The sequence below is a fragment of the Anopheles ziemanni genome, chromosome 3, assembly GCF_943734765.1.
Source record: "Anopheles ziemanni chromosome 3, idAnoZiCoDA_A2_x.2, whole genome shotgun sequence".
Taxonomy (NCBI): domain Eukaryota; kingdom Metazoa; phylum Arthropoda; class Insecta; order Diptera; family Culicidae; genus Anopheles; species Anopheles ziemanni.
In genome coordinates, this window is record NC_080706.1 from 70,899,729 (window position 1) to 70,915,646 (window position 15,918).

The 15,918-nt window shown below is 41.6% G+C and overlaps 4 protein-coding genes across 4 annotated transcripts; 2 read left to right on the forward strand and 2 right to left on the reverse strand.

The window, feature by feature from the left end:
* Window positions 1-588: 588 nt before the first annotated feature.
* Window positions 589-1,807, reverse strand: LOC131286618 (gastrula zinc finger protein XlCGF49.1-like). Its single transcript, XM_058315597.1, has 3 exons — window positions 1,376-1,807; window positions 1,167-1,312; window positions 589-1,107 (listed from the first exon to the last, which is right to left on the reverse strand). Exons 1-3 carry the CDS (start codon window positions 1,568-1,570, stop codon window positions 855-857), a joined length of 594 nt encoding a protein of 197 aa, XP_058171580.1. The 5' UTR covers window positions 1,571-1,807; the 3' UTR covers window positions 589-854.
* LOC131285395 (uncharacterized) lies at window positions 1,687-2,273 on the reverse strand. The gene is made up of 3 exons (XM_058314251.1): window positions 2,108-2,273; window positions 1,773-2,035; window positions 1,687-1,711 (listed from the first exon to the last, which is right to left on the reverse strand). The coding sequence occupies exons 1-3, from the start codon at window positions 2,264-2,266 to the stop codon at window positions 1,687-1,689; spliced, it is 447 nt and encodes a 148-aa protein (XP_058170234.1). The 5' UTR covers window positions 2,267-2,273.
* Window positions 2,274-3,626: 1,353 nt separating this feature from the next.
* Window positions 3,627-8,666, forward strand: LOC131289278 (probable lysine-specific demethylase 4B). Its single transcript, XM_058318496.1, has 5 exons — window positions 3,627-3,773; window positions 6,324-6,505; window positions 6,579-6,702; window positions 6,777-8,187; window positions 8,469-8,666. The coding sequence occupies exons 1-5, from the start codon at window positions 3,651-3,653 to the stop codon at window positions 8,519-8,521; spliced, it is 1,893 nt and encodes a 630-aa protein (XP_058174479.1). The 5' UTR covers window positions 3,627-3,650; the 3' UTR covers window positions 8,522-8,666.
* Window positions 8,667-13,586: 4,920 nt separating this feature from the next.
* LOC131289280 (neuropeptide Y receptor type 2-like) lies at window positions 13,587-15,302 on the forward strand. The gene is made up of 6 exons (XM_058318498.1): window positions 13,587-13,673; window positions 13,747-14,050; window positions 14,117-14,613; window positions 14,779-14,943; window positions 15,031-15,158; window positions 15,218-15,302. Exons 1-6 carry the CDS (start codon window positions 13,587-13,589, stop codon window positions 15,300-15,302), a joined length of 1,266 nt encoding a protein of 421 aa, XP_058174481.1.
* Window positions 15,303-15,918: the final 616 nt, after the last annotated feature.

Sequence of the window (15,918 nt, forward strand, 5' to 3'; positions counted from 1 at the left end):
TCGTTCATTCAAGAAATTTTATACCTTTCCTACTCAACTCAACAACAATGAATTGATAGTGCCCTGGCAAATTGATCAGGCAACACCCTAGAATTTATCATTCACCTTCATGTTTCTCATTGCAGAAACGCATAAGCTCAACACGAGACGTACAAAGACAACCCCATGGTCATCTCAAGTCGATGCGCTCCACAAGAGCACTTCATCTCCACCTGAGATATGCTACTCTGACGCGACCTTGAGGTGATCGGTCTCAATGATCTCTTGATAATAAAATGAGGTTTTTTTTTTAATTTTTGCGTACGAGAAACGGAAATGAACATATATTTTTATAGAACACCATAGTGGCCTCACCATGGGGTTTTTGGCGCTCTTGACATTAGAAGTGCTAATGAGAAGAGAAATATCGATTCCAAAGATTTAACATACCTGAAGTGTCTTTTATACTGCTTGCGGGTCACACCGTGAAACCATATTGCACAATTAGCATTGGCCAACGTAACAAACGTGCCGACATGGGTACAATTTCATTGCGCTTTTCCCACGCCTGTTCCGGTCTTGCATATCTACTGCCATACAATCTGCACAAGGTAAAAGTAATTATTTTCCAAATATTTTCTCCCCACACGATGGGCTGGGCGTGCGATGTGTGAGCTCAGTGGCTGGGTCGATCTACGTACCGAAGGTTTTTACAGGTGATACGGTTCGCGGAAACGCAACCATCCTTCAACAAACGCTAAGGGTGTTTCGAAGAAAGAGAGATAACGGAACCGGTTGGGCGATATCATTTGATTGTTGGAGGATTATTTTTTCGCGCCTCATGTTTTTGGCACATGTTTACCCGTTACCCCTCGTTACCCTTCAATATCATCTTGCCGTTCCGTTTGTCCGCCATTTCGCTCCCGCAGGTGGATATTCATGTGCGTCTTCAAGACATGCTTGTAGCTAAACCACCTCTCGCAGATATCGCACTGAAAGCGTCGTTCTTTTGTGTGCAAAAGTTTGTGCAAGCTCAGATTGCTCGACGTTTTGAACGTTTTATTACAATCCGTGCATGGGTAGGGTCGTTCTCCGGTGTGTGTTCGCATATGCTTTTTGAGACCCGTGCTGTAAACAGAATTTTTTTCTTAATTACACTGCTTATCTCCAAAATACTTTATGCTTACCTGGAAATAAATGATCTCCTACATTTGTCGCACGAGAATCTCATGTCCTGATTATGTCCACGTAAGTGCACAGCAAGCGAATTTTTGTACTTGAATGTATCACCACATTCTTCACAGCCGTACCTGCGCTCATCCGTGTGTACTAGCTGGAAATGTCGTTCAGCTTAGCAACGGTGCCAATCCAAAAGTTGAACTAACAATTTACCTACCTTGTGCGAACGCAATGACTGTGGATCCGTGAAGGATTTACCGCACTGATCGCATTTGTACGGCGCATTTCCCGTATGCTGGTTTATGTGGTGCGTAAGATTACCTTTCTGTGAGAATGCTTTAGAGCAGTACGGGCAAACGTGTCGTTTTTCGCCTGTATGGACAAGCATATGCTGCTTCAAATTTTGCTGCATTTTACCGCACTCAGGACATTGTGTTTTTGATACCCTAGTCCTATTCTCTTTTTTGTTAAGTGTCGTAGCATTTTGTCCGATATGTATTTCTACGGGTACGTCCTTTTTCTTCTGCTTTACAATGCCCTCTTCAGGTACATCCTGATTGTCGGAGATATCAATTTCGTATTCCTGATGTGTATCTATAACTTCAACCACATACAACTCTTCTTCGCTTTTACCATCTGTTGGGTTTACATTTACTAGCTTCTCTAATTTCATTGTATTACATTCTTGCTTTGATTGTTGTCCCGGAGCTACCGGAGCTGGAGTAAGATTGCCAACCAGTGCAGCTGCTCGTTTGCTTCGCCAATCGACGCATTTTTGATCCGCCTCGCGACACTTCTTGATGAATCGTTCACAAATTACAAGCTGGGATGTGCACACATCGCAAATTCGTTTCGGCAAGCCAGGCGACTCTATCAGCTAAAATAGAACAGAGATATTCTTAACTGAATTTACTACCAAGCCATCTGATGGACTGGGATCAATGTTTACCCGCACACCGGTGCACTCAAATATTCGTTTGAACAAGGTAGCGATTGCGGCACTGGAAACGAATAGTGTTTGCTCCGTAGTATACTCCACACAAAGGCGACAAAATGCGTTTGATTCGGCATCAAGATTATCGGCTACCAGAACACTTTTTCCATCCATATTGCCTACGTTGGTTTCGATTCGTTTTTCCCTGTTTTCAAAATTAAAACCAAGCAAATGATAAACAAACCATCACGGACAAGTTGTCAATTAAAAATTCTATGTTTTTTGCTATGACCAAAAATTAGACTCTTGTATTGTGGCAGAAAACCCTTTGTAACATTTGTAAAAACACTAAACTAAAAAAAAAACATTTCATTTTCGCCAAAATAGTAATAATGTTCGATTTTCAAGGGTTATTTTCAATAATAATTTAGATTAACATAAAAAAACATCGAACAGATGACAGTCTATAAAACAACGCCACAGTCCGCCGACACGAACTCTACTGTATACTTATGTTTGACATTCGAATGAAATTTAGAGTACTGAAGGGCAAAATAATCCTTTTTCGTAATATTAAAGCTATCTTTTATGGAGGCATGGAGGAAAAACTGATGAAGATTGCTCATGAAACTTGTTATATTCTGAAGTGGCCATTGATTTCGCTTTAGAAACGCGTATGACGTTGGGCATTGGAACATTCTAGTCGATATGTGTGAACATTTTATTTTTACCCCACGCTACCCTGCAAAGAAGGCAATGAAAGAGAACCACGGATGGTTACCCGAGCTTCAGAAGAAAAAGTCCAAGCTACGGAGCAGAAGCAAGTGCAGTGGTGTCCGAGAGGTATGGTTATAGAACATGAAATAAGTTGTACGGTGCATTTCATCAGCAAATAGTCTACGTTTCATCAGCTAATGTTTGCAACTAGTGGAAATATTACGTCCATTCAGCGTGAAAGTGGTTCTTAAAGCAAAGGTACTATTTTGGTGCAGAGATTTCGTTGTAAGCTGCTTCCATCATACTATCATCTAAGGCGATTCCACCATTTTGTGTTGGAGGAGGAAGGGTTAGGGCAGAAAAGGGTCTCTGCGTGCTTGGTGTATCCCTGGTACTCGGTGCACCGTAAAGGAGGCTAGTTTTGATTTGTATCTTATCACTCTTAAAAGAAAGTGAGGTATTGTTTTCTGGCAGTACACAGTTATATTCTGGAGAAAAATGGAGCATGTCGAAGTGCAATGCGAGGATGCGCACGGAGGATGATCCTAGGCGGTGGCAGTTGTGCTTTGGTCACGTAGGCCATTGGTGACGTTTTTTGTCTGTAGTACCTTACCTGCAAAGCTTACCTTATAAAATATAAAGTGACCCAAAATATTTATTTTTTTGTCGTTTTACATAATTTGTAGAGAGTTTGTTAAAGCTTGTCGGAGGATACACCATTTTAAAGCAAATAATGTTTAAGCTTTTCGAAAAGTGTTTACAGTTCTTTTTATAGTTTATACGAAACTTTTTTCAGAAAAAAAAAGTTCAAAACAGACAGGACGCAATCCCTTAGGCCAAAATGTCGGAGGACACCCGTGCAAGGATTCAGGTGTTCCGACCGACCTGGGAAGAGTTTAAGGATTTCGCCAAGTACATCGAGTACATCGAATCTCAAGGAGCACATAAAGCCGGCTTAGCAAAGGTAAGTTGATGAAAAATTCATTCAAATCGAACGAAAATCCACGTCAATGAAACTCCGATGCAAGTAAACAATAAATAAAAAAAATCACAAAACTCACAAACATCTTGAACGGTGTTCTACTCTACGTGCAATGGCATCTGCACTTGCCAATGTTTACATTATCAACACATTCATACTTAGCATTGCCATTTTCGTAGGAGTTTGTGAATGAAATACGAAATGGTACCATTTGTGTAATCAAAAACACCGACGAGTACAAAACACCTTACCAAATAATACTTTGTACAACAGTGTCCCCAAGTCCTGAAAACGGCGACAAACAACCTCAATATTTTGTTCTCTAGTCGCACGAAAAAGAAAAATCCTTATAGCTTGCTTTCTTCTCCTTCTTGGCGTAATGACCATCTTTGGTCATGCAACCCCGTTAACACTTTGTTGACAGGGCCCGAGAGTATACTCGGGCTAACCTGGCTTAATGTTGTCGAATAGTCAGCCCTCTCGTACAGGGAAGGGTCCGGTCTTGGTTGGGATTCAAACCCATGCCGTCGAGGTGGTGAGTCCCGTCGCTCATGGACCGATTTTCTACCGCTGGCGTTACCGTTCGGCTGTTACGGAGCCCCTTGCTTTATTCTTGTTTAATATGCTTGGTAAATTTTTGTAAATTTTCGGACTAAAGTTCCAGTTATAGGCCATATTTTGCGCCGCGCACCAAATCGTCCTGCAATTCGTAGCTTTTCGCGCACAGCTGATTTTGACGTATAAGTCATACGGCATGATCACACTAATACAACAACGAGTTTGTTTATGCCGCTTGCCAACTCTTGCTCAATTATATCGATAGTTGTTCGTGAGATTATAATTTGTTTTGTTCCCTTTGTATTTCATATGAATTTGTTGTTTGGGATTTCACACTTAATTTTCTGTTTAATTCCATTCATAAAAGTTACTATTCTTTTCCACGTTCTGTTTATTCCGCACATCGTAGTGTTTGTGATAATGCCGGTTACTATGGCAACACGCATACTTGTTCAGCCCTGCGTTGTAAACAAACATCAACTATGGCTAGGGAGATTGTTTACATTTTTTGCTTTGGAACTAACGCACATGGTGTCTGCTGTCTCTCTCCTACAAAACGAGAGCAAACGAGAGCGTGACGGTGCGAGAGGATTCTCATGGCATACACCGATAGCAACAAACCGTAGTACGGTGGGTTTCAAGACGAGGAAGTGTTTGCTTGCAGTCTTTTTCTCGTGGTCTTTTCATGTGCTCATCGTTCATGAATCGACGCAAGAGGGTGGCTGTTGTGAACGCATTCGGTTTTCAGTTGAAAATTTCTCGTCGCGTTTGGTCATTCTTTTTTCGTTTTTTGGCGAATAATTTTCTTCTTTTCATTTCTTGCCGAAGAATTTTCGAATTTATTCTTGAAATAGAGTATGACCATATTGATAGCATTATCGTTCACTTCATTATCGTAATGCTAATTTGTTGACAGACAACGTTTGACATCTCGAAAAAAAGATTGAAAGTCATTTTAAATTTTTTTCCACAAAACTGTTTTATATAAAAGCATACTTTTCAACTCCTTTAAAATGCCTATATATTATTATTATTAGGCGAGAAAATTTCGTGTCAGCTGGGTTGCTAATTTATCTATCAAACATAATTATTTTGACAAGAGGTCGATTGAACAGTTTTACCACCTTTTAACGCAATGCGCATGGCTTTTAATGAATCCATCCAACCTATTAGCGCAATTGGATCAGCATTTGAGATGACGCGTGCACCATTATTGAAATGGCGGATTCAGAGCATTAAAATTAGCTAATGAATTAGCCATTGCCCGAATAAAATTTTAAAGTTTAAAACGTGTTATAAATCATTTTTAAGTTAAAGTTAAGTTTTAAAGATTATTAATTAAATTGTTAAATACCATAATAGGTTGTATAGATTCACTAAAAGCGTGGCCACAGCGGTAAAAAAGTGTTTCTGCTCGGTGAGAAAATTAAAATTGATTGTACAAATTTACAAAATTTATTAAACTAAATGTACTATATAATAAAACCCCGTAATAATTTCGTCGGTAGTCGTCGTTTTGCAAAGAAGTATTAAATAAATAAGTGAATGAATTTATAAACCTTTTAAAACATCACTTTGTTTAGAGCACATCGAATGTCTATTTAAAATACCCACGATCTCTGTCTCATTCATAATAATTCCTTTTATGTGAAATCTGTGCCGACCCCTGGCCTCGAAAGATAATGTCCTGCGTTAAACAAATCTGATACTTGCATGACAGGTTTGACTAGAAATATCCAAATCTGAAACTCATTTCTAAAGTTCGTTATCCGAATCACATAACGTAGTCAAAAGACAGTTGCGGAGTATAGTAAAGTTAAATGCTAAACGCTATTTTGGCATCAAAACTTGTTTATTAGAAACCTTTTTCCGGTCCCACCAGTTTCAACAACCAGTTTTTTTTATTTAACATATTTAATCAGTTCACCAACCATTGACGTTTCTTTTTATCTATTTTTTCTTTATAATTCCTAGATAATTCCGCCCCCAGAATGGAAACCCCGAAAAAAGGGCTACAATTTGGACGATATAAACCTCACGATTCCTTCGCCCATTTGCCAGGTCGTGGCAGGAAAGCAAGGATTATACCAGCAACTCAACATTCAGAAGAATCCTTTATCCGTCAAACAATTCAAGGAGTTGGCGCTCTCCGAAAGGTAATGTCAATTGTAAACATTGATTGTGATAAAAAAAAACTTTGTGTTTGTCATTGTTTCGTTTCCTTCCCAGATATAATACCCCAAAGCATACGGACTTTGAAGATTTAGAGCGAAAATATTGGAAGAATATAACCTACGTCGCTCCCATTTATGGTGCTGACATTTGTGGCAGTATTACTGATACTGATTGTGATGTAAGTTATGCTGTGATATGTTTAAAAAACTCTGTTGAGATATTTATTAATCTTTTCCTTCCCGTAACCTGCAGGTATGGAATATAAATCGGCTAAGGACGATTTTAGATTACGTGAATGAAGATTACGGTATTTCCATCGATGGAGTAAACACAGCGTATCTATACTTTGGTATGTGGAAAACGACATTCGCATGGCACACAGAGGATATGGATTTGTACTCGATAAACTACCTGCACTTCGGGGAACCAAAAACGTGGTACGCCGTACCACCCGAGCATGGGCGCAAGCTGGAGAAACTGGCGAAAGATTCCTTCCCGGCGAGCAACAAAACCTGCTCGTCGTTTCTTCGCCACAAGATGACGCTGATCAGCCCGCAGATACTGAAGCAGCACGGTATACCGTTCGACAAGGTGACACAGGAGGCGAATGAGATTATGATCACTTTCCCGTACGGGTATCATGCTGGATTTAACCATGGCTTCAACTGCGCCGAATCGACCAACTTTGCGATGCCCCGATGGATCGAGTACGGCAAACGGGCAGCGCAGTGCTACTGTAGTACGGAAATGGTGAAAATTCTTATGGATACCTTCGTCAAGCGGTTCCAGCCCGAGCGTTACCTTTCGTGGATGGACGGTAGCGATTTCGGACCGCACCCGGAAGATCCGACACACATTGTCGGCCCGCCACCCCGATTAATCGAAGACGGTGATGACCGGGATGAAGGCATCGAGTCGTTCTCGGAGGAGGGTGAACCGACACCGACGATGAAGAAAGCCTGCAACCTTACGGTCAGCATTCGCCAGATGTCGTTTAAGGAGAAAAATCCCGATCTCGACCTGAGCGACATTCAGAACAATCCGCACCTGCCGGAAGACGTAAAGCAGTCGCTGAGTGGCATTACCGGTGACGAGATTATGGGTGATGGCGACGAGCAGATCCCAAACGTGCCGATATCGGAGTTTAAAAAGTCTTCGTATGATCCGTTCGATGATGACGATGAGGAACGGTGCTTTGGGAAAGGGCGGAAGTCGAATCGTCGGAAAAAGGTGGACAGTGACTACGACGACGATTGGTACTCAGCGAACGTAGTCAAACCGAAAAATCGTAAAATTACTTCAACCAAAAACAAGCATCAGCAGCCGCAGCAGCGACAGCGGCGAAAGCAAAAACAGGAGGAACGTCAAGAGCAGCAGGAGCTGGTCGAAAGAAAGCAGCAGGATTTGGCCAATGCGGCCAGCATGCGAAGAGCTCGACTAGACGCGAAGCAACGCGAACGAGAAGCGGAGCTTGCAAAACGTCAAAAGGCCCAAGAGGAGAAATTGAGTGCGGAGAGGGCGAAACGTCAGCTCAAAATAGCACAAGACAAGCTGAAGGCACTGGAGAAGCTTAAGAAATCCAAGGAGCGGAAAATAAATCCACCACCGCCGCTACCAACGCCGGACCCGCTAGCGATACGAAAGAGTCCGGGCAAGTTTGCAGGTAAAATATCACTGTTCAAAAAACAGACACCACGTAAGTCCGCTGTGATGGGTAAAACGACTAAGCCAACAATCAGTTCCGACGATCCGTTAGCCGTTCGGAGCGGAAAATCCATGGCGTCTGGGAAACATCCAGAAAACCGTTTACCTACGGTAACAGCCAGCGTTGCTGAACGGTCGGTGGAACCTTCGAATGCTGAGAAAAAATGTCCCAACGTAGTAAACCGTCCCTCCAGCAATAATTTGAGTAATCCAAAGAGCCTATCTCTCACCAAACACCAGATATCATCCACCGGGCCGAGCTTGCTGTCGAATGTGGTACCCAAACCTCATGATCCGAAGAGGACGCCCACCGATGCACGCGTGGAGTCTTCTGGTAAAGTAGAATCCGTTCCAAAACCAGGTTTCCCAGTTCCCAGCCCGTCGGTTAAAAGCGCTGCGCTTTCGTTCTCCAACAACGTGGCCAGCCGGGTCGCTTCCCCTCCAGTGGCTCGAGTATGCAGTCCGATCCTTCTGCCGGCTCCAAAAGCAAGAAATCCATCGCCGGATCTGTTCGACAAGAGTAAAAACTTTATTAATGTATTCAATCAATTCATTACTAAAAAGAATGACGGAGAGGTGACAGCAAAAGAAACCACTTCAAAGACCGTACCGAGTGCTAAATCACCGGCCGCACATCAAATCGGACATCAGCCCATACATTCCAGCATTTTGCGGGTCCCGGAACCGGTACCGCCACTAGTCGTGCCAGCTGCGGTTCGAAACGTACAATCCATCCTGCTCAACGGTCAACTTACGTTGACGCGTAGGTTGTCAGACATCGTTGCGGTAGGAGGAAAACAATCTCCCATCGTAGAGCAGCAACCAGATGTGGAAATTTTGGTGAGACCCAAAAGCATCTTACCGCCCCAGCGAGTGATGGCCCCAAGTTTCCCCACACCTCCTTGCACGGTTCCGAGGGAGGTTCTTCCGGTTGCAACGACCTCACTAAACATTCACACCGTCGTGCCATCGCCGCCCCACAGAATAGGACAACCAAATATTGTACCGCAGGTGTGTCCGGCACCGGAAGTCAGGTTAAACGGCATCACTGCTGCTCGACAAGCCACATCTCCATTCACTACTGTGCATGCCACCCAATCGTCGTACCAGCAGCCAGCTGGAAACTTTTCTGTTGTAAATCACCTCGCAAACAGTGGTACAATGCACGTAAGGGATGCGATTAACCTGATGAATACCAACACATCGGCCTCGATGGTGTACCAGGATATTCATAACATTCGTAACTGGCAGATGCTTCAGCCTGGTGAGTAAGTCAATGAGCGGAACGACAGATTCTAGCTACAGAAGCAATCTAGATGTTGATAAAGACTGCTCTACTTTTTAAAGAATAATATAATTTAGCAGATGTGTACGGAATATAATGCCAATTAGTTTTATTAAATTTAAAAACGGTACGGTAAACGAAGCGGAATCGTGAATTACGCTACTAGATCTGCCAAAAACAGGCCTGGCTTTCATACCCTATAATGTGTAATCTGATCAAAGCATAGATCACGCCTGCGGCCTAATATTGAGGATTTCGCATCGTTTACCGTGCTTTAAATCGTTTTAGTTTGTTCCATCCCTACCGATGGAACCATTTTTCCTAACTACCAAAGTGTACCCATTATATGTACATCGAATCGAAGACGATACTTTACAACGTATCGCTTCATTTTGTGCTACGGGATTTCGCTCATTGTTTGCCATTTTATCCGTTTGTTAACAAAAACATCCCATTTGTGTTTCGAACAAGCGATTCGATTTATTTTTATTTAAACACCTTATATTTGTTCCGATCTCTTTTGTTTTTCTTAAGCAGTCTTTGTCGCATAAAGATATTAAGCCTAAAATTGTAATAAACCCATCATGTAAGATACATTAATAGATGCTAGGTAGGGCACTGTTTTGCACGTTTCTATAATAGTCACAATAATTAAAAAAAAAAAAATTGGATTAGTAGAGCTATGTTTTAAATGAAGAACAGATAAAACAATTTAACAACAAATGAACAGAAATAGTACGTAGTAGCTTTTTTCACAATAATATCACAATGGGTGAAAGTATTCATAATAATGGGTTGATTATAAAGTTTTGTTTTTAATTCAATAGTAACTTCTTCGTTTCTTTAATTTCCGAAAATGGTTCATGTAACTAAACAAAATCAGTTGTACTTTGAATGTTATGATATCGTACTATACATCAATCAAAAGAACTATCCCTTTTTCAAACGGTTTGTTATCGACACTGGTTTAAACCAAACTCTATCCAGTCTCGGCAATTAAATTACCATTAACTCGCCGAGATGGAGGGGGATTGAATAACTCGTCAACCAAATTCGCTAAATCATTAGTAGGCGTGTGCGCCACTTGATGTCCTGTCCTGTCGCCCGCACAGTCAGATGGTAGCTTAACCCCGTTACATACGAGGTCCTGTCGGGCCGTGCCTCTTGGTGATTTAAGGAGCAGTTCGAAAGAAATTCGATCCACCTTTTCCGACCGATCGGCCGCTTTGTCTAACGGTCCAACGGACAGAGCCGCCCAGTGCGGCCACACAAGTGTTTACATTGGCTTTGGCGTAGAGCGCCGTAAATCCAGCTCTAGCCGATTGGCCGAGATATCAGTGTTTACTTCGGCGGTTCTTAAATTTCCGCTGATAGAAAAAATCCGGATGCTTGCAGTTCGGTTTGCAAGGATTGAAAAGGTAATGGAATATGAGTCGTATGTTCCACAAACATACAAGTTCTTCATCAACTTAACTTAAATGGTGCTAAAACCGCTGAACGGTCTTGACTCGACAAAGTTTTTATTGTATCGTTTGAACACTTTGTGTCCAGATCAGGAAAAACAATTTAATATAAGAAAACAATGACTTTTGAGCTTGTAATATTCAGCTCCCCGCCTACTCTGATGAACGGTGGAAGAAATCAGAATGCGCAATCGAATATAACTTTTCAATTGAAGCTGAAAATTTCAGAACATATTTTTGTTCGCATGCATTTCCGTATTGATTTCATTTAATAATTTCTATTCCGAAAACTTATCTGTCAATGGCGTAATTTATCGTAAGAGCTCTTTTTGCGCGATTTTTAGTATGGAGTCTACGCCAAATGGGTAGATACCTATGGGTATTCGTATGGTCACTTTTTTAGGTTGGTGAAATAGGACAGTGTTGCACGTACTCTCACTAGTTTTCCATGAAGTAGTAAATGCATCAAGATAAATAGTACAACTATATTTATCAAAATGATTCAAGGGCGTACGGGTGCGTCTTTGAGCACTAAAGATTTTCATTCAATCGCGTAATAAGAAAATAACCAAAACAGATATTTTTAAATGTAAAAAATGATACTATATGACGTAGCACAAGCTTTTGCCAACCCAATCGCTGAGTTCCAATGGGTTTAAAAATAGGTCTTGTTTGTTTCCGTCTGCTTCCACTATAAACCGGACGATATTTCGCGAGGGAGGCGAGAAATGGGAAGAAGAATTATTTAATCTTGCAACAGCTACTACAGCGCAACATCAACAAACCACCACCCCATATCCTTTGCGTTAAGTAAACCCGGCGAACGGGTGGCATTAGTTTTCCTTCGGGGCCACACCGGTTGATCAGTGCGGATTGCGCCGCCGGAGCGTACGGATGTGCCTTTGATTGTTGTGTGACAATTTGTGCATAGTATCGCGAAATTTTGTAAGAAAAATGGTGATTGGACGTTAAGAAGAGTCGGTGTTTTGGCGGAATATTTGTTAATATATAAGTACATATTTGAAACAACAAATAAGGTGCGAAAATGTTAAAATGTTTAGTTTAAAGGTTAATGTAATGTTGAACGGATACATTGTGATTTTTAGACATTGCTATCCAATTGTGCATTGTTGTGTACTCTATTCAGCAAAACAAATCTAGTTGAATATAAATAAAATGTAATTTTTTTTTAACTTAAAACTTTCCCATGAAGAAATTCAATGTAGAAATGCTGAACAGTTCCGGTAAACCAGATATAACGAAACGTGACTCATCGGAAAATGTTCACTGCGAAATGGAGACACCTGGTTCCGATCTTATATTTGGTTTTTTTTCTCACCTGCAATTACCATTACAAGCCATTTCCCTTCACGGGAGGATCAGCATGGCGATCGATGATCGTTGCCGGTAGAAGGAGGAGCAGTTAAATTCGGGTGTGAAAATGCGATCGGATAATAATGTTTCAATCAACAGTAAATCTGATTTCAATCGTGTTTTATCCGCCTTAATTTCTCGCGAACTAAGCCACACTGATCGAACACAAGGTTCTGTTTTCCATCGGGCACGTTGAGATGCGCATCTCACGCTCTCGAGGGGAAGAGTTGTGTTGTGATCGTGTCGGTCAGGTTTGGAAAAAAACGTACATTGCCAAGCCCATGATAAACGGTGTGCTGAACGACATAATATTTCAAGTCTTTTGCTCCAAACACGTGTGATGATTCCGTTGCAACACGGCGTGTAAGATCACTGGAGGTTATTTTTAAAGCTGATTTTATGGCACAATTTGTGGTGCTATTGCAGTTAAATTGAACGATAGAGATTAATTTGGGGTAAACATAAAATGCCCCTTGCTCCTTTGCCGTATTTGTTGTTCAACACATTGCGGATGGTCAGAAAAATGTTTTCTAGCGGGTTGTGTTGCCGGCTTTTAAAAAATACAGTTTAAATTATCGATCTGGACGGACGACTTTAAGTTAGTTATTGCTGGAAACGGTTGAAATGATATCTTTGCTATAAAAATAATTTTGTGCGCAAAATAATAATTTTGTGCGCGGAAGTACTCTCAAATATCTGCTTAGAGAGTGGTACGAATAATCGAATTCCGCGGTTTATTTTCCGAAATGTTTAAAAGACCAACAAAACAGTAAAATTCAACATGCGAGAAAAATGTTTAAAAAATAACACTCTTATTTATGGTTCAGGGAAGCATTATTTATTGTTTTTAAAATAAAACCGATTTTTAAACTCCAGCTGCAGTAGGAAAGCATAGGGAAATAGAGAAAAGGGGTACTGAAAGTGAAAGGAGATAAACTTCAACAGTTGGAAAATTTTGTTTGTTGTCTTCTGGGAAGTAAATTTTATTAAAACATTTCTTCTGGACATGATTTGCTTCATAACCAAGACCTGGACCGATCGTGGATAGTCGGGAGTCCAATAGAGTTGTGTGTTCAAATCTATACAAATTGAAACAAAAATATTATTGTACATCTGTGGAACTGTCTTCGCTCTAAATTTAACTATGATTTTTACGACAGTATAGTTTCCGCTCTTCCATCTTGAGTGTGTGCCTGTTTTTCTGTATGTTGTGCACAATAAAATACACGCTTCACCATGAGAACTGGCTTTCAATTCATACCGGAGAGCCGGCCACTACAGTATCTGCCCGCCTCACGAGTGTTTTGGGTAACACCGTCGGCCGTAAGTACATGAGTGTGTCATCTGTCCGTTCGCTTATTTTATTGACCGACTTTCCTGTGTTTCGATCCCGCAGCCAAACACCTCACTCTACAACTATCCGCTGGAACTGTGGAGCACCATCCCGGAGTCGGAGCTGATCGTGAAGCTGTGCGTGTTCGTGCCGGTGATCGTGTTTGGCCTGCTGGGTAATGGCATCCTGCTCGAGGTCATATTCTCCAACCGAACGCTGCGAACCCCCAGCCACCTGCTGATCGCGAATCTGGTCATCACCGACTTTCTCACACTGCTCGTGTGTCCCGTCTTCTTCCTGACGCATGACTTCTTCCAGAACTACCTGCTCGGGCCGATCGGATGCAAGCTGGAAGGGCTGATCGAGGGTAGGTAGGGTTTAGCATTCGCTAGCACATCACGTTCCCTGATTGATGCCATCCGCTCTATCGCAGGCGGGCTGCTGGTCACTTCCGTGCTGGGAATGTGTGTAATTAGCTACGATCGCTTGTCGGCGGTGGTGCTATCGGCTGGAACACGGCTCAAAGGACGCGGAACCGTGGCAGCGATCGGCTTCTGTTGGATCGTCGGGTTTGTAATGGCAATGCCCTTGCTGCTGTACCGGCACTTTAAGGTGCGCCACTGGATGAACCTGGTGGAGATGTACTGCTACGAGGATCGCTCTGTGCTGGCGACCTACTGGGAGTTTCTGCTGGTCATGCTCGTGTGGTTCCCGCTGGGTGTCATGCTGATCGCCTACACGCTGATCATCGTGAAGCTGGATCGGTACGAGCGAAATGCGCTCCGTCGGCAGCATCCGATGGTGGTGCGCTACAAAAGTCGCGTGGCCAAAACGCTATACATTGTCCTGTTGGCGTTTATTGTCGTGCGGGTGCCCTTTACTATAATGGTATTCGTTTATTACAGCATTGAATCGATTGAATATTATCAGGTATGGTTCAGTTAATAATTTCCCTCGAAAGTATTCGTTCTGTTATCGTAAGCTTTTATTCGACACTGTTAAAAGTGAGAACGATTTTATTAAAGGTGTGAACCTTTAATAATTGTGTACGGGAATCAATATAATTTTTGCCCATTTTCTTTTTTTATTTTCTAGTTCAGTGAAAGTTTCATTTTCATATGGTGGCTAGCGAAGGTAGCATTCATTTTCCTGAATGCCGCCATCAATCCCCTCATCTATGGCCTCACAAACAAAACATTTAAGAAAGCCCTCCGGGGCTCAAAAATACTACAGTGCCTATGCCGTCTCCCGCCCGAGGAGGTATGAAGTAAATTGGGAGGCTAATTTAAATTTTATTTCTAATTGCGTCTTGTTTCTTTACATTTTTTTCTTATTTTTATGCCGCAGGAATCGACTGGTACAGCTTCAACCATCAAACGGCAGCACTGTTGTTGTCTCGGGCCTATCAATTCCGATGACGTAGAAACATCACAGGATGATGGTATCCTCGATAGGTCCCGGTTTTCTAGGGTTAGGTAGGGTAGTGAATTGTTTCGTGTGAAAGGGTAACTACAACATTCTCCTTTCTTTCCAGTAGGCGTTTCAGAGCAACGTGGTTAAATTCTACATTGCGAGGAAAACAACCAAAGCATGATACCACCGTAGAGGACAAATCGTAACGCCGAATTATAGCTTAAGTTTTAAGCTTCGTCCAATCGGATATGCTGATGTGGTGTGTGCTTATGGTACATGTGCATGTGTGTTTCATGATAACCAGGTAATTCGTAACATTAATAAATAATGTATCAGACAAACTAAGCTCTTTTATTGATAATTAACATTTTATCAGAGGGTTTAGAGTACAGAAAGAAAGAGAGGAATTAACTTTTCGGGATTAACATCGCTCTGGTGACGGAAAACCCAGCTTTTTATAAAACTGCTTAGTATTATATTATTTATAAACTATTTACATCATATATTTGAAAAAGTTCAAATCAACTTAACAATTTTTTTAGTTAATAAAAAGAAAAATGAATTCAGTTCAAGGATTTTTCATTCATAGAAAGGGAATTATCCGTTTAGTTCTAAATGGACCAGGAAGTTAATATTTCAAATATGCAACGTTACAGCATCGGCAGTTTGAAATTATACCACTCGAATATACTCCTAAAGCTATGCTACCGTATTATCAGACCATTGGACCGACAAATTGTTGCCATCCTTGTTCTGCACATTTCTTTTCATTTTTCAAAATGATAACGCGTGGAGGAGTCGCCAAGAAACGCATGAAACACA